Raw genomic sequence first — 24,897 nt, forward strand, 5'->3', positions numbered from 1 at the left:
TCTAGGATTACAGGCGTGTGCCACTGTGCCCAGCATTATATTCAGGTTATTTAGATCCCAGGAAAAGGGCAGGGTTCCCAACAACTTCTTTGCTGAACTAAGAGGAAGAAAGAAGGCAGAAAATGTAAGGATCCAGATTCATGTTATATACAGGTCCTTCTGGGCTCTTGCCCCTGGGCTCTTGCCACTAGTCTCTGAGCTTGATCCATCTCCCCCAGCCAAAGCTCAGGGGGAAATGCAATGAGGTATTTCAAAGGCCTATTCTTAGCCTCTGAGCCCAGAGCTGAGTTCTTCTCATCCAGGGCGCCCTGGACGCCCTGTTTTCTCGAGGACATCTTGGTCCTCCTAGAGGTCCTTATATCCCGTCCACCCCATACTCCTAGAAGATGGGTGGAGGGGGTGGGAAATGGGACAGAACAGAGCCAAGGCTGGAGATGGGGTTCTTCCACCTCCCCCCCTCTGGCTGGTGACCCACTGCCAGGTAAATCTGGCGGTAGAAAATCAGTCTCAGTATTTGCTCATTCCCTGAGAATTGCTGGGGCCCGCCCTCCAGAGACCTGGGGAGAGAAAGACTGAGAGTGGACCCAGGTCTGAAGGGAGAGGAAAGGCACCCTTGTTCAGGTCACTTGGACAGCCCTGCGGGGGACTCGGTTTCAGTGCTGAAGAGCTCCTTGTAGAGCGGGGGGAAAGCAGCTTGGACCACGATGGGGTGGAGATGCTGGAAGACCTGCAGCTTCTCCACGTGCTGGCTGCACAGGCTCCGGAGCTTCCCCTTGGGTGGCAGCTGGAGGGGGAAAGAGGGAAGGAGGTCAGCGCTCGCAGCTCCCCAGAGCGAACCTCACCCTTCCTAGGACAAGGTGTCACTCCTCAGTTTCCTCTTATGCGTTGGCACTTTTGGATCCGTCACATCTCTTTGATAGAAGCGACAAAGTATAAGTGGGGCACGAGGCACAGGCCTCTAATCCCAGCCCCTCGGGAGGCTGAGGTTAAAGGGTCATGAGTTCTGGGTCGGCCTCAGCAGTTTAGTGAGACCCTATCTCAGAATGGAAAAGTAAAAAGGGCTGGGGATGGGGCTCAGTGGGTTCAATTCCTAGTAACTAGGAAAAAAAAAAAAGAAAAAAAAAGTCTCAGAAAATAAAAGGTAAGTGAGAGCTGATGAGAGACCACTGAATGCTTTCTGGGTGCAGCCCCCAAATTGTGTTCCTGCTACTCATAAAATCAACTTTGGCTCTTGTGGTTCCAGTCATCTGCACCGCCTTTCTAATTGTTTTGTTAACTAATTCTTACTTTCAAGTATCACCCCTTCACCCCTCCCTGCCCGCCTCAGTAGTTCCCTGATTGTCCTCTGTCTGGGTTAAACACTCTTTCTTTGGGCTTTTCTCAGGTACCTACTTCATTGTAGGAAAAGGATCCAATTTGTCTGCCTTCCTATATCGAGTAGAAGTTAACTAGGTTCTACCGTCTCTCTGTGTGCTCTGTACCTGTCATGATTCTTTGGCTCATGGCAAATGCTCAATAGTTCTTTGTTTGAAATAAAAAGACTTCTAAGCAGGTGCAGTTAGTAGAGCAACCCTGGCACCCCTCAGCCAAGGGATGATGAAGAAGGCACAGAAGCCCACAGGGAGACGGAGGCAGGGAGACCTTCGGAAAAAGGCTGAAAACACCGTTTATCTCCTGTGGGCTCCTGGGTGCAGGGGTGCAGCGCACAACACCTGTGATTTTAACAGCTCAGGAGGCTGAGGCAGGAGTATTGCAAGTTCAAAGCCAGCCTCAGCAACTTAGCAAGGCCCTGAGCAACTTAGTGAGACCCTGACTCAAAGTAAAAAATAAAAAGGGGCTGGATGAATGTTTTCTGTGATATAAAGAGGCTGATTCATAGTGGGACAGGGAGAGGGAGCATGGGAGGAACAGATGAACTCTAGATAGGGCAGAGGGGTGGGAGGGGAAGGGAGGGGGCATGGGGTAATTAATGATGGTGGAATGTGCTGGTCATCATTATCAAAGTACATGTATGGAGACATGAATTGGTGTGAATATACTATGTACACAACCAGAAATATGAAAAAATGTGCTCTATATGTGTAATAAGAATTGTAATGCATTCTGCTGTCATGTATAAATTTAAAAAAGGGGGGCTGGAGATTTAGCTCAGTGGTAAAGCACCCTTGGGTCCAATCCCCAGTACCAAAACAAAACAAAACAAACAAACAAACAAAACCCCCAAACCTCTCCAGCCATCACCTGCCCCTGCTAGGCGACCTTTCTGCCTGGAAGGTGACAGGGAAGAGGCAGCCTGGAATCCCTCCTGACTTGTGAATGCACTGTCTTTGGGTGTTTACTGCTTTGCTCTGAGTTTGACTGGACTATAACAATAGCTTCGTTCACTCAACACATATTTTTTTGAAAAACTCTGAATCTGTGCTAGGTGCTATGATGGGCTCAGGTGACTCATGAGTATGATATAAAATCTCTACTTTTATCACATTTCCATACAAGTGAGGGAACCAGAAAAAAGATCAGTGATGTGGCCACACAACAACATTTTGGGAAAAACAGCGAACCACGCACGGGTACTACTGTGGTCCCACAGGACGTAAGGGTCAGTGGGTCTATCAGTAAGTACACTCAACAGAGAAACCAGGGAAGGATGCGCGTGGGAGCGCACTCCTGTTGTGAAGCAACCCAGGAGTGTAAGCAGGGCCGGGGTTGTAGCTGGGTGGAAGAGCACTTGCCTACACCCACAAGGGCCCGGGTTCAAGTCCCAGCACCACAAAACAAACCAACCACAATGACCGAAGCTCAACTAAAGCAAAGCAGGGTGAAGAGCAGAGGGCTTCTTTAGAGGAGAACTTGGTTAGGAAAACCTCCCCGGAGTGAAGGGAGGGAGTCAGTCATTGGGTAACTGGGGGAAAAACCTTCCGGCCCTGGCAACGGCAGGCACCAACGCCCTGAGATACAGCTGATCTTGACGTGCTCTGGGAACAGCAGGGAGGCCAGGTGGTTGAACAGTGGTGAGGGGCAGTGGGAGGTCGAGTGAGCAGAGAAGACAGTGTTATGTCAGCAAGCCAGTGGGCCATGACACAGACGCGCCATCTGAATCTCAGCCCCAGGAGGGCTGGGAACAGGAGTGGGATGTGATGGGATTTCGCCCTTAAAAAGGCCACCGTGGATGCTGAGTGGCATGACAGAGCAGGTGAGGGTGGCACAGCGGTCCAGTTAGGTGGCCTCTCTAACAGTCCAAGTGTCACAGAAGTCATTTCTGTGTCCTTAGCACCTAGCACTGAGCCTGGTGCGTAACAGAGGCCCACTTGCAGGATTACATAAATGGTTCCTTCCACTGGTTCCAAAGTAAATTTTCTAAACAACAGCTGATCACATCATTCCTCTATCCTTTGGGGCTCCCACTGCATAAAAACCAAGCCTTCACTCTTTCATATGGCCCTAAAAAGTCCTCTGATTTTCTCCGGACTTAATCTTTAGACTTACTTTCTGTGAGTCTTCTGCCTCATCATTCAGTCCTGATCTCACACATTAGTAAAAGGATATCTTGAGTTATTCTCCTTTGTTTCATTTACTTATTTATTTATTTATTTATTTTTGCAACACTGGGGATCGATCCCAGGGGCATTCTACCACTGAGCTACATTCCCAGCCCCTTTTAAAATTATTTTCACATTTTTGAGGCAGGGTCTCACTGAATTGCCAAGGCTGGCCTTGAGCTTGCCACCCTCTTGCCTCCGTCTCCCAGGTGGGTTGGCTCGCAGGCAGGCGCCACCATGCCCGGCCGCATCCTCAGTTTGCTCGTATTGTTCCCTAGTCCTGGGATGCCTGCCCCGTCCTCCCAGACCTCTGTTAAAACCTTCTCTCTGTCATGACCTTCTCTGGAAGCATTTATGATCCCCTCCTTTGACCCTCAGATTGTTTTTAATCTCTGTTCTAGGGACTCATATTTTCCTCAAAATCATTTATAGTAATTTATTGGGGGCATAGGGACGTCGTGGAAAGAGCACTAGGGTTAAATCTTGCATTTATGGCTTAATGAATAATATAAACAAGTCACTGAAGTCTCTTTATTGCTACAGGGAGACTTTAGCACCTGTCCTATTGACTGGGTTGCTGAGAGGATGACAGAATCTACCAGGAAGGCACTTTGTTAATCACATATCACGTTCTGTTCTATACTAGAGTCATATCAGAAGGTCCACGAGCCTCTTTGTACCAGATCAGGCTGTCTTGGCAGGAGCAAGAACAGCATCTCTGTATCTTTCCATGGTGCCTGGTAAAGCAGGTGCAGTAAGTGTTGGCTATATTAAACTGAATTGCTCCCTGGAGGTGCCTCCCAATTCCAGGCTCCCTAACTTTCCATCTCTGTGCACACACAGGTTCCCAAGGCTGTTGCAAGCTCTTGGACACAACATGGCACTCTAGCACACTCTCCTCTGCACCCGCAGACCCTGGCCCTGATGTCACCAGCTCTGATGTCACAGATCTGGCCCAGGGCCTGGCCTCTTCTACCCCAGGGACTGCGCCTACCTTTGCCAGGATGCCTTGGCGATGAGTCTTGCAGAGATGGTGATGAAAGGCCAGCTCCAGATTGTACTGCAGCTGTTCTACTTTCCTTTTGTCTTGGAGCCCTGGCCGATCTGAAGGAGGGGATGGGACCGGAGCGAGAACAGAGAGAACATGGACATTCACTTCCAGCAAAAGGGCGTGTTGTACCTTTTGGATATCTACTGGAGAGAGGCCATCTTATCTGAGTGTGTGTGTGTGTGTGTGTGTGTGTGTGTGTGTGTTGGGACCTTGGGCTAGGCTGGTTGTCTCCAAGAGAAACTGGGGAGAGAGGAAAGGAATGGGAACTTCTCACCTCCTAATTCCCAGCTACCTTCTCTTGGGTTACCTGGCATTTCCCATGGCCCATTCAATGCTAGGCACCAGGATTCGACCTGGGGGCTATGGAAGGGTTGGAAGAGGGCTCCCTGCCCCCAGACTAGAATGGTTCCAGATAGGACATAGCCTTTCTGAAGCCACTCGGGCCCACCCAGGGCCTCTGCAGCCATCTGTGACTAACTTCAACACCCAAACCACGTTTTGCCCCACTTCCTTAAAGTATCCAGCAGTCACCTTTAAAGTTTTATCTCTAGTTCCAGGAGCATGTTTAGGTCCCTACTTACTGGCAGAGCCAGAAGACTGATACTGTTGACCTGCAAACTCAGGTTAGCAGCCAGACCCACTTCCCCGGGTTCTTGGAACACTTAGCATTCAGTTGGCTCAGCCCAGCCCTCTCCAGCCCAGTGGAGAGGATATCCAGAGTTCCGCCTTGCAGGCATACTGTCTCCAAATGAATGCACACAGAACAGTGATTCTCAACCCTGGTGGCCTGGGGTGGGCTGTTAAAATTTTGGGTGCACCCCGGATCAATTACACCGGAATGTCTGCAAGTGGAATCCAGGCACCAGTAGACTTTTGAAGTTCCCCAGGTGGTTCCAATGTGTGCTACAGCGGAACCTCTGACCGACACCGACAGCCAGATTGATTTCTACACGGAAGGGGCTCCTCTCCTCTCAGCTTCGCTGCTCCCCACTTCTGCAGCCCCACCCTGTGCTGCTCCCGGGCCCCTCCGAGGCACCACTGAATCTTCAGTTTGACTCATGGTATTTGATAGCACTATTGAGCAGGCTCCTTCTGCGACTTCAAGCAATCTCCCAGACTTCACCACATCAGAAGGCCCGGGCTCCTCCGCGTCTGCTGGGCCTCTACCCCTAAGAGTCCCTTCCCCAAGCCTGGTGGCACTCACTGGCATTGATGAGAACCAGCGCTGTGTAGAGGGCGATCTCGTCCTCAGAAAAGCGCAAGGCACTGAGGGAGTGGGAGAAGTCAAAGATGGAGCTGATGAGCTCGCTGCAGCCTGATGGAAGGAAAACGAGAGAGTGAGAGAGGTGGGGGGACCGGGTGCCCAGGACAACGCCCTCAAGGTGTTTGGGGGACACGCGGCAGTTGACCCTGCAAAGAGGGTGCCCGAGTCACAAAACTCCGAATGGGGTTGGCATGAGAATCCTCTCTCTCATTTCCCCCTGCCCCTCACCCAAGGCTCGGAACAGCTCCACGCCACCGTATTTGCCTTCAAAAAAGACCGTGTGGTTCTCAGCATTGTAGGCTCGGCACATCCTGACCAGCACGACTTCCATCGCTCCTGGAGGGGGGAGGACAGTGGACAAGCAGCACCAAGCAAAGCTAGGAATCCGCCTCTGACACCCTCAGGGCCCTGATCTAGGCCACCTCCCTCGCTTTGGCCCTGTCCCCCTCCCCCGGGCTTGCCCGCCCCTCCTGCACACCTGCTTTCAGCAGGACGATCTGGTCATTCTGGCAGAGCTCCATAAAGCCTGAGAGCCTCTTGGCGAACTCCACCACGTACTGAATGGCCTCGGTGAGACGGTGGGCACAGCGCTCCCACATCTCCCACATCGACTGCGCGGAGAGGAAGATCTGGCTGCAGCCCTCGGTGGAACATGGCGACTGACCTCCCGAGCCTCTGCCCTCCCTGCCAAGGATTCTGAACTCCCTAAGGATTGCACCACCCAGGGGCACCCTACCACTGAGCTGTACCCCTAGCCTGTTTTATTTTGACACAGGTTCTCACTAAATTGCCTAGGCTGGCCTTGAACTTGTGATCCTCCTGCCTCAGCCTCCTGCGTCCCTGGGATTACAGGTGTGAGCCACCGCACCCAGCTAACACTGGCATTTTAAAAAGCCTATTCTTAGCACAAATGCACTTAGGGGTCAATTCCTGTCAGCCAGTCGCACTTACTAAGCACCCACCAGCTCCTGGTGCTGCTATTGTGGGGAAATAAAAAATGTATGAGCTAGAGCTCTACCCTCAGAAAATTTGCATTTTGTCGAGTTTCCCCCCAATCCAAAAAAGGACATAATCAAGGTCTTGATAACCTAGAGAAGCAAATGTGAAGTGCCAAACGAGTGCTTTTAGAGCAGGCGGTATTGTCAGAGTGTAACAGAAAAGATAGCGTCAACTTTGATGCCTGATGAATCTGAATTTGACTTTGGCTTTACCGCTTGTGATCTTGAGTAAGTCAATTAACCTCTCTGAACTCAGTGTCCTAGTTTGTTAAAAATATTAATAAACGTTGCAGGTGCAGTGATTCGCTCCTCCAGCAACTCAGGAGGCTGAGGCAGGAGAATTCCAAGTTGAGGCCAGCCCCAGCAACTTAGTGAAACCCTGCCTCAAAATAAAAAGGGCTGGGGATGTGGCTCAGTGGTTAAACACTGCTGGGTTCGATCCCCAGTGCGAAGGGAGTGGGGGCACAAAGGAATAAAGGCCACCCTCACAGTCTGACAGCTGGAAGGGTCGAAGATAATCTGTGTGAGGCATTTAGCACAATGCTTGGCAGAAAAGGGGTGTTTAACCATCAGTCCTCAGGGTTCTGATTATTGTTGGTACCAACAGAGGGGCAAGAAGGAGCGTGTGAAGGTGGGTGGTGGAGGAGGTTCAGTTGAAACTGCGTGAAATTTTGATAGGCCGGGGCCAGGGAAAAGCTCTCAGTCATCCGCCAAGTTTAGACGGACATGTAGACGCACACCCACAGTTAAAAGCGGCACGCACACTTGCTGGGCAGCCTGTGTCTCTCTGCAATTCCCTGCCTACCCCGCCCCGGGGTGCACAGGTAGCCATCTCTGGACCCTCAGGGATGATGACATGTCCTCCCTTCATGCTCCGTCTCCCGGCCTCACCTTCCTCTGGTAGCTGGTCACCTCCTCCCTGGAGAAGAGGCTGGTGCGCTGCCGCAGCAGGTCCTCCAGCCGTAGCTGGCAGGTCTCTCGATAGGACTTACAGACGTTCTGTGCCAAGTGCTCTGGGGCAAGAAGAAGGCACACTTGATGTCAGCCAGTCCTTCCCCGGCCCACACAAGGACCCTTCCCTCTCTGCCTCCTGCCTCGAACCCTCACTCCCTGGCACTCATGTTTGATCGACAGGGCCTCCTGGCAGAAGCTCCTCCCTGGTCCTCACCACCCCATGGTCTCCGCAGCTGCTCACCTATCTCCGTCAGGGAGGCATATGGTGCCTCGGGGAGGCTGTGGAAACTGGGGCTGTAGTAGCCATCTGGACCCTGTCCTGGTTCCCCAAGCCCAGGATGCCTGGGTCCCTCAAAATGAAGTCCGCCTCTGCCAGGTGCCAGCTGGCCGCCTGTGCTGTAGATGCCCTCTCCGCCCTCCGCCTTGCCCTGCTCTGGGCTGTACTCAAGGTGGAAGGAGGTCCCACTGAGCTCTGCCTTGGCCAAGTGGCTGGAATACGACGGCCCAGAGCCAGAGGCTCTCAGGAGGCCGGGGGGACAGGCGGAGGCCTCGGGCAGGTCAGGTGAAGCGCCGAGAGGCAGCTGCCCGTCCGGGATCCCCGAGGTGTAGGTGAGGGCATCTGCTCCACGACCCCCTGCTGGAGGGGTCTTGACCACTTGTTCCCGTTGCTGCTGCTGCTGCTGCAGTTGCTTCTGCACTTCTGCATGGAGGCTGTCCCTCTGTTTCTTGGACATGCGGCCGAACTTGACGGCTGGAGGAAGTACAGGGACCGGGAGTTTAGGAGGCAGAAGACGGGGTTCACGGAGTCAACAGGCACCGGGTTATCACAGGATGGACCTGGCGCTTCCCGATCCCAAGCTCAGCTCTCCGGCCTGGCACTCCCTTTGGGAACTGAGGCTCAAGGCTCCTCCCACCCCCTGACTCCTGTCCCTTTCAGAATCTGTCCTGGCTGCCAATTCCATCCACCGAACTACATCTTCTAAGTTGTAAACCAGTTTCTTATAATGGCAGAATTTAAGCCGTGGGCCTGGGCTGGGGATTCTGGCCTCCTGAGATTGGGGCTGGGGGGGATCAAGAAGAGAGGGCCTCAGGTGGTAATCGGGGTCAGCCCGCTCTCTGTGAGGGCCAGAGGAAGAAGAGGGCTGAGAACACAGGTCTCCCTGTGGTCAGGCTGCAGGCTCCCTGGTGACCTAGATACTCACCACAGCCCAACCCGGCTCCGTGGCTGGCTTCTGAACATCCTCTTCTGCTCTCTCTTTCCTGCCTTTTCACTCCCCCCACCCCTCCCAGGTGTGGGGGCACAGCCCCTGGCCCCGCCTGCCCCTGGCACCCCTGCATGTTTCCTTTCTTTCATTTTGTTATTTTGAGCACTGAAAAGTGCTGACAGGCTCCTTCTGGCTCCCCATCCTCTGATGCACCCCCTGCCCCACCCTGGGCTTTCTCCGAGTGGGGGCACCAGGGGGACCCGCAAGCTGCTGTGGTGAGGGGGGTGGATCAAGCCCTAGGAACACAGTCCCGCCCACCATGCCCCTGCTTCTGGGTCATTCTCAGGCTCTGGTCCTGTTCCAGCCACAGTCCTGTGTCCTAGGATAGGAATGGGGTCCAGGGAGGGAGCTGGAGCTCTAAACTAGGGTGACGGGGCCGGAGGGAGCAGGATGGGCGCTGGACCAGAGGGAACAGCATGCGGAGGATCCATCCCGAGTAAGAGAGCGAGAGGCCAGGACCTGGGAGAAGCTGGCGGAGTAGAACCTCAAGTTGGGGTTTCGGAAGAGCTCGGAAGGGAGAAGCTCAGAGAGGAGAGAGGGGTGTGAGGGGGACGGAGAGGGACTGTGGAGGGCTCCGGGGACCTCACCGTCTCGGGACATGCCCAGCGCCAGGCACTTCTGCAGGCGGCAGTGCTGGCATCGGTTGCGGCTGGCACGGTCGATGGGGCAGTTCTGCTGCCGGGAGCAGGAGTAGGCCACGTTGCACTGCTGGCTCCGGCGGAAGAAGCCCTGGGAAGGAGGGGAGGCCTGACTTCTTATCCTGGCCAGCTCTGTCCTAGGGGCTTCCAGCCGCAAACACCGGCTCCTGCTTTTCCCCACCCCCAGAGGTACCCGCCTTTCTCACCTCCATTTCTTCGTGTTAATTGTTATTTGTGCTGCAATCACTTCCCCAGCTTAAGAGGATGCCCTCCAGGGCTCAGGGCCCCCAGGGAAGCACCACTAAGGACACCGTTAAGCCCCTTGCCCTCCATCCCTGAAGAGAGTCTGTGCCTGTGTTGATACGTACGCCTACGACTCACCTTGCACCCCTCGCAGGTGATGACCCCGTAGTGGATCCCCGATGACTTGTCCCCACAGATTTTGCAAGGGATTACTTCGATTTGTGCTGGAAGAGAGAAAGAAGGAGGTCAGCGCAGGGGTCTAGCTGTGCTCCTCCACCACGGAGCTGGGCTGCGGGCGCAGGCTGGGTGGCCCCCTGACTTCTCCAGCCAGCTCCTGCTCACTCCTTGCAAAATGGAAGGAGAAGCGAAGAGGCAAATGCTTCTCAGCAAAGGGCCTGAAGAGGCTTCTTTTGTTTCACAGAGGAGAGGCTTGGAGGGGGCAGCTGGGGGAGTGGGATCAGCATTATAGAGGCCGAAAGAGCAGCTGCAGGGAAGCCACCTGCTCAGCCCGTCAAGTTGAGCAGCTCGGGTCGCCCCTCTTGCCATGGGCCACAGGAGACTCACTGCCTGGCAGCACCTGCTTCCCGCGCGCGCGAGGGGCTTCCTTTGTGCTTCCCTCCCCCACTGGGGCTTGGCCCCCATGACAGAGTGTGGGGCATGGCAGGAGGATGTGTGCACCCAGCAGGTGCCGGCCATCCTCCGCCAGACGTGAAGGCTGGGGAGGGGCTGCACAGAGCCCAGGAGCCCCTGGTGGGGTTCACAGAGTGGATATGGAGAGGCTAGGAAGGAGCTAGAGATGGAGCCCAGGAAAGCGGGGCTCAACCACCCAGCTCTGCTGGATGCCTCGGAGCCCAGGGTGAGAACCCAATAGGACTCATAGGCCACTGGCCCTCGAGCGGAAAGAGGAAAGAGGTGACCGTGTCTCAGCGTATAAGAGTGGGTACAAAGGCATCTGTGTCCAACAGATCACCCCTGTTGAACTGGCCAAGACGAGGACCATCTCACTCACCCATTCACCTGGTGGATGAAGGACTAGGGCCCGTCACGCAGCCGGTTGGCCCAAGAGCCTCTATCTCTGTGCCCTTAAGCTGTCCATTATGCTCTTCTGTGCATGTGGCTTCCGGGACACACTTACCAGTGGGCACGTCTGAAGGCGTGCGTGTGCGTGTGCGTGTGCGTGTGCGTGTGTGGCATGTTTGCCTGTAGCAGTGTTCACATGCATCTGTCTGTGTGTTGAGCCTGCTCACTGGGCACTAGGACCCGTCCTCTGTCCCCCCTGAGCTCGCCGTAAGCTCTGCCCGCTGGCCCTCCCCTGTGGTCTGCTGTGGCTCCAGGTTCCTGTCCTCTGTCATGCCCAGGACTTTCTGTTGAGTGTTCAGCTACTGGCCAGAGGCCTCCTCCTAGCCCTTCCTTGAAAGGTACCTGGACAAAGCTTGGGGTCCCTGGTTATTTCAGGTGCCGAGGGGCACTTCTGAGGACATAGGGGTCTCTTTTTCACCATAAGTGACCTGCTGGCGGCCCCTCTGAGTGGGGAGGCCAGGGGTGGAGCTGGAAGAATGGTCTAGGGTCAAAGCTCCTCATCTGTGACACATCTCACATCCTAAATGGCAGAGGAAGTGTCCCTTGGCAGGAAAATCTACATTCCTGTGAGCTCTTGTCCAGTCTCAGGCCTGGCCCTGGTCACACATAGGGCCTGCTGATGTGAGATGGAGAGGGAGACCATGGCTTGCCCTCCTCTCTCCTGGAATGTTGTTTCTACTCCCCTTAAGACACCGTCCTCGCAGGCCAGCCTTGAGCTGAGTCAGAGTGTTCAGGGGCCTCCTCTTGGGGACAGGGCACATGGGGGTCTGAAATCTTCCCACTGGATCTCGGTCCTTTACCCACCCTAAGCGGCACTCGCCGCCCAGCACCGGCACAGTGAGCCGTGGTCACCCCAGGACCAGATGGCAAAGGAGGCTTTCAGATTCTTTCCAGGAAATTACCAGCAGATTTCGATGACAGAGGAGAAAAGAGAAAAGAAGAGGGCACAACGTGGGGCTCCAGCTTCCAGTCACATTCTCTCTCCACCCGCAATGAGATCAAGATAAAAAAAATGCCAGTCCCTGGGGTGACCCCAGGTAGTGCAGCATGATAAATGACGTCACCAGAGAGACCCACGGCGGGGGCAAAGCAGTGTTTGCCAGGTGACCGAAGCGAAGCAGAGCAACCCGTGGACATATGGGGACCGTGAGAGGCGCTTGGGCCCCACAGATTCTGCTCTTGCCCAACACCTTCCCCTCCAACACTGTGGTATCTCTCTCCTCAGTGACCTAAAGGCCAGAGCGGGGGAAACCAACGTGGGTCACCCAAAAAAGCAAGCGGGAAGGAGATTAGGCCAAGCCACGGTGGGAACTCGGGCTCCGGCCCAGCAGCCAACCACAGGCCTCCCTGTCTCTTCCCTTCTCCAAGAGCCACATCCGCATGCGTGTGTGAGCTGACCACATGGGTGACCCCAGACATACCTCCGTACCCCACACCTGACCCACTGCTGGTCCTGGCCCTAGAAACCTCACCATGGTGTCACCAAGACCTGGTCCTTCTCATGGAAAGTGTGGCCACCCGAGGACAAAGACTGACATTTGGGGGACACAAGAGCCTTCGACCCCAGCTACCAGGCCAGATTCTCCTCCATCTTCCCCAACCACAGCCCAAGGCAGAAGTGCACCGTGAGTCTGGCTCCAAGGGTCATACCCTCCGGCCTCTCTGAGTTTGGGGACTGGGAAAACAACAAAACAAAAACAGAGAGAGACCTAGTGACGGAGGAGCCACACAGCTGAGGTGTCACAGAAGACTCATGCTTTGTCCTGGCCCTGTGCCCAACCCTCAACACCGTCAGGCCTGTGTCCTCCTACCCTTCCCCTGCCACCTGCACCCCCTTCAGTGCCATCCACCCTAAACCTCAAAGAGAAAGTACCGGGTGCTGAGTGCCTGTGACTGGTGGAGGAGGGGAGGAGGGGGCATGGGAAGGGGCCTGGCAGGGGCCGGGGGTGATGAGAGGAGCCGAGAAGCACCTCTGATAACTTCTCCTCAAGACCCACCCCTGCAGCCGGCCCCGAGGCAGCAAGTGGTGGGAACCCAGATTGGGGAGGGGGAGCTGAGTAATCACACGATTACTCAGACTGTTGCCTGGGAGCCTGGCCTGCCAGGAACTTACCATCTTACGGCCTGACAGTGCCAGGAACTGGAGCCCAGCAGAGGTCAGGAACCGTGAGGCCAGCCCCTGCCTCCCTGGCTCCCACAGCAGCCCCATCTCTGCCCCCTCCCTCACTGCTTCCTTGGGAAGATCTCTGTCTGTCCCTGCAACTCTCTCCTAAGGCTTCTCCGAAGAAATCCCTCCAGTTCCACGTTTCCAAGAGGAGAGACAAAAGCCCAGGGACACATGACGGCTCCTTAAATGGTGGCGGCTGGATGATCTAGCCTTTTACCTCTCAAACCAGGGCACCTGGGGCCTTGGTTAGAAGTACGTCCTGGGGACTGGGATGTATGTAGCTTGGTGGCTCTGCACTTGCCTGAAATGCATGAGGTCCTGGGTTTGATCCCCGGAACCACACGACAAAACAAAAAGTAGGTTCCTGCTCAGGAGAGCTGACGTGGGGCTCGAGATTCTTCATTTTAATAAGCTCCCCATGGGTCCCCAAGTTTGCTGGTCTGAGTAGCAAGAACTTAGTCCCTCTGCCTGCTTTTACGGCAGGCTGCTCCTCCCTGAGGGACCTGTAGGGCTGACACTCTCTTCCTAAGCTCTTTCTTTTTCTTCCTTTTTTTTTTTTTTTTTTTTCTTTCTGGTGCCTGGGACTAAACTCATGGCCTCAGCTATGCTAAGTCCGAGCCCTACCTCTGAGCTACCCTCCCGTTCACCTAGCTCATTCTTGTGTCTTCCCTGACACCCAGGGTACCTTTAGAACGTCATTCTGATGCAGTCCTAGAAAAAGAAAATGAGGGGCTGAGGCTGTGGCTCAGTGGTCGAGCACTGGCCAAGCCTGTGTGAGGTGCTGGGTTTGATACCCAGCAGCACAAAAAATCCAAAGCAAAACACAGTGTAAAAGTTTGGGTTGTAGCCCCTCCTCTGCTTTGCTTCAGAGATGGAAGGCTCTCCGGGGAGCATCCTCCTAGAGAAGCTCTTACCAGGAGAAATATGGTAGAGGAAAACCTCCTCTGCCCCCAAACTCCTCTAACCTCACCCTCTTGCAGCTGCGAGATTCATTGATAGTGCTCTTTGAATGTATCCAGAGCTTGGCTCTGGGCCCTGTCCAGGTGCCCTGTGCCACAGAGAGGAAGTGGTAGGAGCAGAGGAGGGGCTACAACCCAGGGGGATCTCGCCCCTCAAACTCCGCAACAAGCCCTACGCAGGTGGAGGACATTCAGACGGAGGAACCCTGGGGTCCTCATCTCTTCTCCAGTGGAGTCCTGCCCGTCTGAGGCTAGGCCTGTCCCTCCTGGGTGGCAGTCTTACTCTATGCCAGACTTTGCATATCTGTGTAATGTTCACGACAGTCCATGACAGAGGTACAACTTGCACTATCCCATTTTCACAGATGAGAAGAACCCAGGCCTACCGAGAAAAGGTGGCTCGATTAAGGTTATCCAGCCAGAAGGGGCAGATGTGGCGTTTGAAGATTAGGTCTCTGTCACTCTGGAGCCAGGGCCCGCAACCATTACGCTATAAACCCCACGCACCCAACCCGGATGCACCAAGAACACGGTGGGAGAGGCCATTGGCTTCAGGAGACACCTGTGAGCGAGACTGGGGAGCTAGGTCAGGAATTCAGGGAGGAGACCCCCAGATCCGAAGCTCATGTCCGGTACCAAGACCCAGAGAGACAGTCCCTCTGTCCCAGCTTTCCCTGCATGGTCGCAGCCCCTCCTGCCCTGATTCATTTTTCTCGGACCCACATCAGACAAGTTGTCCACCTCCACAGAGCTGTGACCAGGGCACCCTGGATAAACACTGCTCCCGCAGGCTGTGGACTGGGCTTCCCTCTTGGGAGGCTTCTCTTGGCAGAAATGAAGGAACGAAGGCGTAAGAAATAGGACTGCAGCCCCTTTCTTAGCCCCAGTGCCTTCTCTTCCCACTGAGACCACAGCTCCAGCCAGGGTCCCCTGTGACCCTCACCTGTCACCAGCCTCCCTCCTTCTCAGCTCTCAGTTCCCCCAGCTTCTGCAAAGCTGGAAACCAAGGTGGTGGGCGCCACCGCAGCGGAGGGGGAGAGGGGGGCCCAGGTGGGGCCAGTGCCACCGCGGTACCTGGCTGACACCACCCCACCCAGGCAGGGCCCTCCCCCCACCCCTGAGGAGACTTTTCTGCTACTATGCCCCATCCTAGAGCTGAGAAAACAGTGAAGCTAAAACTCAGGTGGGCGAGGGAGAGTCTGGGGTTTTGAGAAGCCACGAAAGGCAGGCAGCCACCTGAAACCCTCTCCTGCTGCCCCCGCCGCCCCCGCAGTCTGGGACAGGAGGAAGGAGGGGAAACAGAAGAATCGAGTGAAAACAACCAGTGGATGGGGGAGGGGTGAATCACCGGAGGAAGCTGAGGAGCCCCCACTCACTGCCAGGGGCCTCCTCGGCCTCCAGGACCCTCGCCTGCCGTCCCAGGGTGCCCTCTGCGGCTCCAGGAAGCCATGGATCCAGAGAGGCTGGCCCTGAGGCCCTGCCCTGTGACTGCCCGTCCTCCCCAGGGGCAGGCGCAGCCCTTGGGATCTCAGGAAGGACTAGCCACTGGGGATGCAGAGAGACCCAGGCGTCCCCCTTGGAGAGCTCTTAGATGGGAAAGTCCCTGCTCCCTGTTGGTGTGAGTCAGCAGCAGGGGGGGCCCTCACTGTGACGGGGAGGGCCAGACCTGCGCATCCTGCCCCTGGGGCTGGAATGGGAGGGAAAAAGAGGACCGTGCAGGAGTGATGGAAGGAAGGAGGAAGCCTTTCATAAAGTCCTTGGGCAGCCTGGACCCTCAGGGTGAGATCTGTGACACTGGGGACTGGGAGTTCTTTCCGGCCCATGGCTCCTCATGATCGTGACCCCATTGAAGCTGAGCGCAGAGCCCAGGCTGGACGTCACCTCACGCCCCTGGGCCTCTCTTCTCCAGCCCAGGCCCAGCCCCAGGGTCTTCAGGCCTCCTTCCACGTTTGCTGTGCCCCTTGAGGTGAGGTGCGGGCCGCCCTCCCTGTGGCTGGCAGACTCCCTCCATCCTCTGTGCTGTGCCTGGAGCTTCGCACTCCAGCTCTCTCTGGGCTTCCCCTCTCCGCGACCTGTGTTTCCTTCCCACACCTCCACCCTGACATCAGGTCTGCGTTGTGTTTCTGGGTCCTGTCCTTGGAGCTCAGCCTCTGCGTCTCTATCTGCTCCTGTGTGTCTGGCTTTTGGTCTTTAGGTGTGTTACAGTCCCGAGCCTGTGCCCCTGACTCGCCCCAGCTGGTGGTGACAGGCACTCACTAGGGTCAGAACATGGGGCTCTGGGATACCCAGAGATGCCTAGTTGAGAAGGACCAGTGGCACGACCTCCAAATTGGAGGAGACCCTCTCCTACCAGCCAACCTGAGTGGAGCTGTAAGCCAGGCGCGGTGGCACAGGCCTGTCATCCCAGTGGATCGAGAGGCTGAGGCAGGAGGATAGCGAGTTCAAAGTCAGCCTCAGCAAAAGTGAGGCCCTAAGCAACTCAGCAAGACCCTGTCTCTAAATAAAATAGAAAATAGGGCTGGGAGGTGGCTCCATGGTCGAGTGCCCCGGAGTTTAATCCTGGAACCCCTGTACACCCAAAACAAAACCAAACCTGAGTGGGGCTGTGTGTGTGTGTGTGTGTGTGGCGGGGAGTGGATACCATGCAGAGTGTCTCCCTCAGCCACTGCAGGGACTCCTGACCTCCTGCTGGGCTTGAAACACACCCAATCATGGCACCCTACCTAGGGTTGATGTGCTGATTTGGGGCCATTTCTGGGAAGACCAGCTTCCAACCTTTGCTGCCCATGGGGAGGAGCTAGAAGGGAAACAGAAGGGTTTGGAAGGTTTCGGATCTTCTCATTCACCACAGCTCATCTACCTGCACTGCAGCTCCCGCCTGATCACGGGACTAGAGACCCTGTCTTGGCGTGGCCTCCTTTGCTTCTGCCCTCTGCGAGAGCTGAGTCTCTCTCATTGCCCCTGGAGATGCCTAACTTGGGGACCAGGGCTCTGTCCTTGATCCTGGGCTCTTAAAACTGCGCCTGCCTGTAATCCCAGTGGCTGGGGAGGCTGAGGTAGGAGGATCGCGAATTCAAAGCCAGCCTCAGCAAAGACGAGGCACTGAGCAACTCAGTGAGACCCTGTCTCTAAATAAACTACAAAACAGGGCTGGGGATGTGGCTCAGTGGTCGAGTGCCCCTGAGTTCAATCCTTAGTACCAAAAAAGTAAAAAAAAATAAAAACTCTGGAAGACTATCTGTAGTTGGTTTTTATTTTGCTTTTAAATTTGGCTACCTTGTTTTGTAGCAAGAGACCAGGGCCCAGTAACTTGGCCAAGGTCACATGGCTAGGTAGTAACAGAGGTGGCACCAGACCCTGGTCATTAGATGCTCAGTCCATGGGTCTTTCCGGGGCCCAATATGGCCTTCCTTCTGTGGCTTGTGGGAAGGTCCAGGGTCAAAGCTGGGGCTGCCTCAGGCCTCAGGCCACAGGAACACAGGTCTGCCTGTTCCTCCTTCACCCAGGGCTCTGATAGGTTCTCTGGCTTCCCTGACGTGATTTGCCACCCTGGCTCAGCTGGCAGACACAGGGCCTCTGGACATCTGCCCACCAGCTGTTGGCTCAGGGCTCCAAGCCAGGAAGGGAGTGAAGCCGAGGGCTCTCTGCTCCCATCTCCACTACCCTCATCCCCATCAAATGGGCAGCTGGACCTGCAGGAACTCACACACACACACACACACACACACACACACACACACACACACGCTGCCTGGATCACACTTGGTCCTCATGTCCCTGGGGGGCAGGAAGTGTGATGACCCTGAGGCCTAGACGCTGGGGCTCTGACCCCACCCCTGCAGCCTTGGTTTACTCTCGCTGTCCTGTTTCAGGCCGCAGCCGCTCCTCGGCCTCCTTGTAGGCCCCACTCACCAAAAGCTCGGAGACACAGGGGGAAACAGATAGGAGCCAGGTGCGCACCCGCTGGGTCACCCCTGAGTTCCTTCAGAGGCCCTGGAAGTCACCAGCCTCCACGGGCTCCCAGCTGTGTGCTCTGAGGTTCAGCACCGCCCCTCGCGGGGGCTCAGCCTCTCTTTGAGCCTGGAGACCTCAGATACTTTCCAAACCTCAGGATGACGGGGAGCTCCTCACGGGTCCTTTAGCGGTGGGTGAGGGAGCTGCCTGGGCAGTGGGCCTCCCTACCTGCTCCACCCACCTCCCCCGCTCTTGGCCTTGACCAGGACACACCCAGCCAGGGAGGCATCCTCAGCTTGTCCCCCAAACCTCCTCCTTCCCAGGGGCTCCCAGCCCCGTCCACTTACTTCTCATGACTGAGCCGTGGCCTTGCCGCCTCGGCACCCTGTCCTGGGCAGGGCTGGTCCAGACTGGGGCGCAGCTGGCAGCAGAGGTGGTGGGGCCTTCAGTGCCTCAGGCTGCGGCTCTGCACCAGGGCTTCTGGGCAGGGGGTTTAAACTCGGCACCACACAGGTGGCCAAGTGACAACCCCCCCACCCCGCTCCCCCCAGGGGTGCAGTGGGTAGGATGACAGGCACCCCACGTGGCCAATCTGGGCTTGGGGCAGGGTGTGAGGGGCGGGGCAGCCAATCATAGGGGGCGTTGGAAAATTCCAAAACCACAGGCGACAGCCACACGCGGTCAGAGCTGTTTCCACTCGCCAGGGTAGCTCTGGCTGGGGAGCCAGGGCGGAGCTCGCGAGAACACCGGGCCAGGCTCCCACTCCCCTCTCCCTGAGGACCCCGAGCCTGATCCTTTTTGCCAGGGCACACCAGGGACAGGGATGTTCGGGAGGTAAGTCACAGGATGTGTGCCCGGGTTGGTGGCATGTGCCACCTGAGACCCTGTAGGCTGCCAACAGCTGCGCCCAGTGTAGTGTGGTTGGGGAGACTGTCTCCCCAACTCCCTGCCACACCCACACTCCTCCTACAGGTGTGATGAACACCCTGGGCTAGGGAAACACGGAACGAACCGGAGCCTCAGGCAAATGCCCAGGTCTGCAGGGAGGGGTTAGTCCACTAGAAATTTCCTGAAGAGCTTAATTACTAAAATTGAAATGCAGATCACCACCATCACCACCACCACCATCATCATCATCACCATCATCACCACCATCATCCACCTCTCAGTAATAGTGCTTACTGCGTGCCAGAAATGGCCTTAAATGTTTTACGAGGATTATCTAATCCTCACAAAATACGTTTTTAAAAAAATAATAGATTTTTTTAACCTTTATAATTTATTTAATTATTTTATGTGGTGCTGAGGATGGAACCCAGTGCCTCACACGTGCTAGGCGAGCGCTCTACCACTGAGCCACTACCCCAGGCCCCTCACAAAACATGTTATGAGGTAGCTACCATTATCTCCATTTCAAAGATGAGGAAAGCGAGACACAGAGGATTTAAGTAACTTGCTCAAGGTCACACAGCAAGTAAGGGGTAAAGTCAGAATTCAAGCCCAGGCAGACTGGCTTCAGATCACACTGGAGGGAAGGTTTGCTTTGGAGGGTGTTTCAAGCCCGGGAGGTCTCTTACCATGTGAGTTTCTCTGTAGATTTTCTTTGTCTGGGGGTCCTACTAACTGGCCAAACAATTTCAGTGACCCTCTTAGCCTCCTATCTGCTTTGTGGGGTACCTTAGCCTTGGACGGTCCTTCCTCAGGGTCCCTCTTGGTCTGGGGTCCCCCATGGGTTCCTCATCGTGGGTCCCCTTCTTGAGATTGTTTCAATTTAGAGGTCGTTTCCCGGCTCCCTGACCTGGGGCGGGCCTTCACATCTCCTGAACTGACTGGGCCAAACTCCTGGGTAGCTTTGATCTCAGCCAGGTAAGGTCTTTCTCTGCTGGCCTTCCTGAGGGTTCAGGAGCTGGGCAGTCGACGGGGGGGGGGGGGGGGGGGAAGGACTGTCAGCCTGGAGTCCTGAGGACACTCACGGGTGGGGTTCTGGATAGCTGTAAAAGGCCAGGGGACTAGGGTTCTGAGGTAAGGGATTAAGGATAGGATCGGGGTTTGGGTCTCCTAGTTCCTGCTGCTCCAAAAAGTCCCCCTCCTCCCCCCCACCCACCTGTGGTCCCGGGCCCCCTTCCCCCAGCTCCCCCAGCTCGCCCGCCCGCCCGCCCGCGTCACTCTCTGACCCGCTTTTCTCCCAGGGCCCTGCTCAGCATTTCCGTGGGGCCCTGTGGCTAGCGGCAGGCAGGCAAGGCACCGATCAGGATTGTGCTGAGAAAGCAAACTCCCCCCACTTGGGAGGATGTTGCATCCTGGAGGGTCCCCAGCCCTGGTCCCCCAGCCTCAGAGAGAAGGGTGACGCTTTGCCTTCTGAGAGGTTTCTGCTCAGCACTGAGAGGCTCTGGGGATGGTAGGGAGCACTCAGGGGCAGCAGGCCATCGAGTGAGGGCTGTGCAGAAGCGGAAGCGGCCTCTTCTACCTCCTGGGTTCAAGGCTCGTGCCTACGGAATGTTTTTCCAGAGTACCCTCAGCCTGTTGAGGGCATGCTGGGCATCTGCTTGGGGACTGAGGTGGAGTGGGTACACTTTCTGGGGGACTAGCCTCTTGCACAAACAAGGAGAGCAGATCTGATGTGCTGAGACGTCCCCAGAGAGGATGCTCACTAGCTAATGTCCATTGGGAAGTCCTTCCTGAGTACTAGCCTCCTCCTCACATGCTGTATTCTCAATCTTTCAGGCCCTGGGGGGGGAACAGAGTGTCCCTGTCCATTTTATTTCCTACAGGGACGCCGGCTCTCGGGCTCTCAGTCCTGCACAGCCTGGCTCCAGGCTTGTTCACACCCCAGGATGTGTTAACCACAGAGATGAACACCAAACCCGGCCTGCAGCCGCAAAGCCTGGAGCAGGCCCTGGGGCCTCCACTGTGGCAGTTTCTGAGGCCACCCCTGCCCCCCCCCGCCTCTCCATGTCAGCCCTTTCCTGGGCCAGCACTCGAGCCTGTCCCCTGCTCTGTCTGGCATCTCTGCTCTGCTCTGTGGATGGTCCCTTCCCCTTGTGCGACTGGGCTCCTTCCTCGCGTCCTCCCGTTGCCCTGCCCCTGGGTCTCTCCCCTCCCCTCCCCTCCCCTCTCCCCAGGCTCCACTTCTCTCTAGGCCCGTGCCATCTTTGCCCGGCTCCTCCACCGCCATCCAACCGCTGTGCCCACCTCTTACGCAGACCTCCTAGGGCCCTTGCTGAGTCCTGTCAGGCCACACCCCAGCACCAGATCTTGTCCCCAAGTCCCTACTCACAAGTATGGGTCTTCTTTGCAGCCAGTAGCTCTGGGAAGAGAAGACAGGGATCCGGGTCAGAGACCGCAGGTCCCAGGACCCCCCACTCAGAAGTTCCCACCTCCGCCTGCCCAGCAGAGCCTGGCACCCAAGCAGCGCACCAGCCCCGCAGCGCCCTCTCGGCTTCCTTCTCTGTCCTTTAGCCACCGTAGCCCTCTCCGGTTCCTCAGAGAGCCTCCAGGACTTCCCAGGCTGCTCCTCCTGCCTGGACAGTCTCCATGACCCCAACCCGGCCAACCTTCCTCATCCCTTGGGTCTCAGGTTGTGTCTTTTCCTCAGAGAAGCCGCCATGACATCCCCCTGCCCTGGTGTCCCCCCCCCCCCCCCCCCCCCGCACTCAGCATCTTGCCTCTGATTGCCCAGCCCCCGCTGCATCACCTAACTGCCATAAATGTGCCATGACCTGTGCTACGAAGTCCCAGCGTTCCCAGGACCCTCCATAGCACCTGGCACGTTGGAGGGACACAGGAAATAGACCAACCACAGTGAATCTCTGCGGGAAGGAAGTCCCTCCGTGGGTTATCCAGGCCTGAAAGTGCCAGGGAGTCCCAGAGACGTGGGGCGGGGGGCGGGCAGAGGGTATGCTGGGGCCATCTGTAAATGCAGACCCTTCCCTGGCTGCCCTGGCCCACTGGCCTGCAGAGGGAGGGATCCTTGTGCTGCTGCTGCTGCTGCTGCTGCTCTGGATCTGAGTAGAGACCAGGCAGAAGGGGGCACAGGTGGGTGGTGGGGGTTTGCAAGGATGCAGGGACCCCCAGATCCCTGGGGAGCTGCTGGGTGGAGTCTTGGCTGGAGTGTGGTTGGTGGGGTCACTCTGCTGTCCAAGCCGGACACAATACCCCTCCCCAGTATCTTGCCCACCCCTCCCGCTGTCCCTCTGCCCAGGAGAGGCCGTGCACAGGTCGGCCTCCTGCACCTGGTGGCCAGGGCTCTGCGGGGATGGAGGGACGACCTGCTCCAGCGGCCACGCCCCCAGTGCTGCTGGGCTCCACCCAGTTCCCCCACTGACGTGGCACCTGTCCTCCTCCAGCCTCACCCTGGTGTGGGTGCTCCCCTGCTTGCCCGGGGAAGCCAGCTGGTCTTCCTCCACCAGGTGGCCTTGGAGCTGGGCAGCTCTGGCCCTCAGCTTCCCCTGGGTCCTCTCAGCCAGCCAAGCTGTGTCCAGGGAGTCCTGCTCCCAGGGTGCCCGACCTAGTCCACTGGCGGGCCGAGGCCTACCCGGCTCTCTGTCCCCTTCCCCTGGCCCTGGGCCGCACGTTCTGTGCAGAAATGAAACCTCACACTCCTAGGCCGGCCGGGAGGAAAGTGCCAGGCTCCTGGGCACGGGCAGCTGACAGGGTGTGGCGGCCACCTTCCCCTCCCCCGACACTCCTCAAAGGCAGGACAGGTCCTCCACTGCCCAGTGAAGGAGGTGGAGTGGCCTGCCTCCCACTTGCTGCCCAGGGGCCTGGCTGGCTGGAACCAGCTGTGTCTCCTCCACCTGCTGGGAGGACCAGCGGGTTCTGACCCTTCACTTGGGCCAGCTTCCTGACCTGCTCTCCCTCCTCCCCACCCGACCTGTCCCTTCTCCACTCTCCCTTTCTCCCCCTTGGTGGGGGCTCCCCTGTTCCTGTGTCTCCTCTCTTATCCCCGAAGCCCTCCCATGTCAACGTGGCCTGCCTGGCCCCTGCTCTCCCTGCCAGCCCATCTGCGCCCTCGTCCCTCCCCACTCCCTTCCCACCTCTGCCCTCCTCCTGGCAGGCCCTTCCACCTGCCTGCAGGGCCAGGGGCCTCTTACCCCGTGAGGCTCGGTGGCGTCTCTGTGGGGCCCTGTCCATGGGGCAGCTCCCTGGGTGCCGTCCTGGCTGCCCTGGCTGCCCAGGAGGGCAGGGAGCAGGGCCCAGGGGAGGGAGGAGGAGGAGGGAGGGACACCTGGCCGTCAGCAGGCAGGGGAGAGGAGTGGCTGGCAGAGCGTCCTGGCACCAGGAGGGGACATGGGAGAGAGGAGTGGGCCAGAGTGAGGAGCCTTGAGGGGAAACAGAATTAGCCAAAGGAGAGGAAGGAGTGTTTATTTGTCACCTACTGTGTACTAGGCCCCTCGCCAGATCCTGAGTGTGAATCACGACCTGCACACCCACCACAGGGAAGCGTGATTATTCCAGATTCGCTAATGAACCGAGGGATGCTCCCTTAACGACTTGCCCGAGACCTGCACAAAAACAATAAATGGTGGAGCTAGGATTTGAACCCAGGTCCTTGTGACTTCAGAATCTGTGGTTTCCACCAGAGCAGGGGAGAGAGGGAGGAGAGGATAGTGAGGGAGGGGCGTGTTGGGGTCCTGTGTCCTCCAGGGCTCTTGGTTCCTTGAAGATGAGGCCTTCTTTGCCCCGCTGTCTTTCCTGGACCTCCTGGTCTCTGCAAGGCTCCACATGCTCCGGGTCTGGGCAGGGCGTGGGCAGGGGAAGGGGTGGGGGAGCGTGGAGCAGGGGTGCAATAGGGGAGCAGAGGAGAGCAGAGAGGTCACCCCCAGCCGAGCCTGTGCACACTGAGGCCGCACTGGAGTCCAGGGATGGTCAAGGCATCAGGCCTCTGTGGTTCTCCTGCCCTGCCTCGGCCCAGAGTTTGATTAGCTGGGCCTGGCTCTCCTGGTTACCCAAGAGGCTGCTGGCCGGGGGCCAGGCTGCAGCAGGAGGCTCCCTGGCACCTCCTCTTGCTCTCTCTCCCAGCTGGTAAACAGCAGAGCAGGAGCCAGCCACGCCACTGCCTCGTGACTCGCCCACTCCCCCCAACCTGTGCACGTGGCACCTGGCATGGAGAGGGCAGGCAGCTGTCGCTTCCCTCTTCTGTCCTCCCATCTCACCATCCCTCACTCCTGCCCCACCCTGGAGCTTCACACTCTGCCACCATCAGCACCTCTGTCCTGGGTAGCTCCCAGAGTCTCCCCTAGGCTGCAGCTTGAGGGACAAAGGTTAGAAGAGGAAAAGGACTTTCCAGCTCCTAGGGTGATTGACAAGGGGGTAGAGATGGAGGAAGCTTTTGAGGCCCTTCTTGTACTGAGAGTCTGAAGGTATGTCAGGCTCCGATTTTCCCCAGGTCTTCTTGGTGAACTCGGGCCCACAGACATTTCTCTGCATACAACATGAGGTCCATCGGTTGCTTTGGGGCCTCTACTCCCTGGGCAGCTTGGGAATAAGAGGCCAAGCGCAACCCCACCCAGAACCCTCTGACTGACAAGCTGGGCTGGCAAGAGGCAGGGGAATGGATACAGAGGAGGGAGAGGGGGTCTGTCCTTCTGTTCTCCCCTTCCCTCGAGCTCCAAGGGCCTCCTCCCCCCCTCCATCTCTTCCCCTCCTGCGGTCTATCTTCCTCTGTGACTCTGGGTCTCCCAGGCCCCTTCCTGACTACACCCTCCCCCACATCGGAGGCTCGGAGTGGAGGTCCTGCAGAATGCCTGCAGATGGGCATCCCCAGGTAACGGCCCAGTTACTGC

At 57.0% G+C, this 24,897-nt stretch overlaps 1 protein-coding gene across 5 annotated transcripts; it reads right to left on the reverse strand.

Annotated features, from left to right (window-relative positions):
* Window positions 1-125: 125 nt before the first annotated feature.
* RORC (RAR related orphan receptor C) lies at window positions 126-23,334 on the reverse strand. 5 transcript variants are annotated; one of them, XM_081307107.1, is made up of 11 exons: window positions 23,206-23,334; window positions 21,390-21,419; window positions 10,091-10,176; window positions 9,659-9,800; window positions 8,048-8,557; window positions 7,744-7,865; window positions 6,333-6,465; window positions 6,083-6,190; window positions 5,795-5,905; window positions 4,534-4,643; window positions 126-784 (listed from the first exon to the last, which is right to left on the reverse strand). In XM_081307107.1, exons 1-11 carry the CDS (start codon window positions 23,243-23,245, stop codon window positions 623-625), a joined length of 1,554 nt encoding a protein of 517 aa, XP_081163233.1. In that variant the 5' UTR covers window positions 23,246-23,334; the 3' UTR covers window positions 126-622. The 5 variants fall into 5 exon arrangements, with proteins under 5 accessions (XP_081163233.1, XP_081163232.1, XP_081163231.1 ...); XM_081307106.1 differs by having other exon boundaries at window positions 6,119-6,190; window positions 23,149-23,260; XM_081307105.1 differs by having other exon boundaries at window positions 23,149-23,260.
* Between the last annotated feature and the right edge of the window lie 1,563 nt (window positions 23,335-24,897).

The sequence above is a fragment of the Spermophilus citellus genome (genome assembly GCF_964194105.1).
Source record: "Spermophilus citellus genome assembly, chromosome: 9".
In the NCBI taxonomy this organism is placed as follows: Eukaryota; Metazoa; Chordata; class Mammalia; order Rodentia; family Sciuridae; genus Spermophilus; species Spermophilus citellus.

Excerpts from the sequence above, each read along its gene's own strand:
- RORC (XM_081307105.1), bottom strand. The coding sequence starts at position 23,245 with ATGGACAGGGCCCCACAGAGACGCCACCGAGCCTCACGGGGTAAGAGG. Across the intron at positions 10,177-21,389 it reads TGCAAAGAAGACCCATACTT|CACAAATCGAAGTAATCCCT; the intron begins GTGAGTAGGGAC and ends TCTCTCTTCCAG. Across the intron at positions 7,866-8,047 it reads TGCCTCCCTGACGGAGATAG|AGCACTTGGCACAGAACGTC; the intron begins GTGAGCAGCTGC and ends TTCTTGCCCCAG.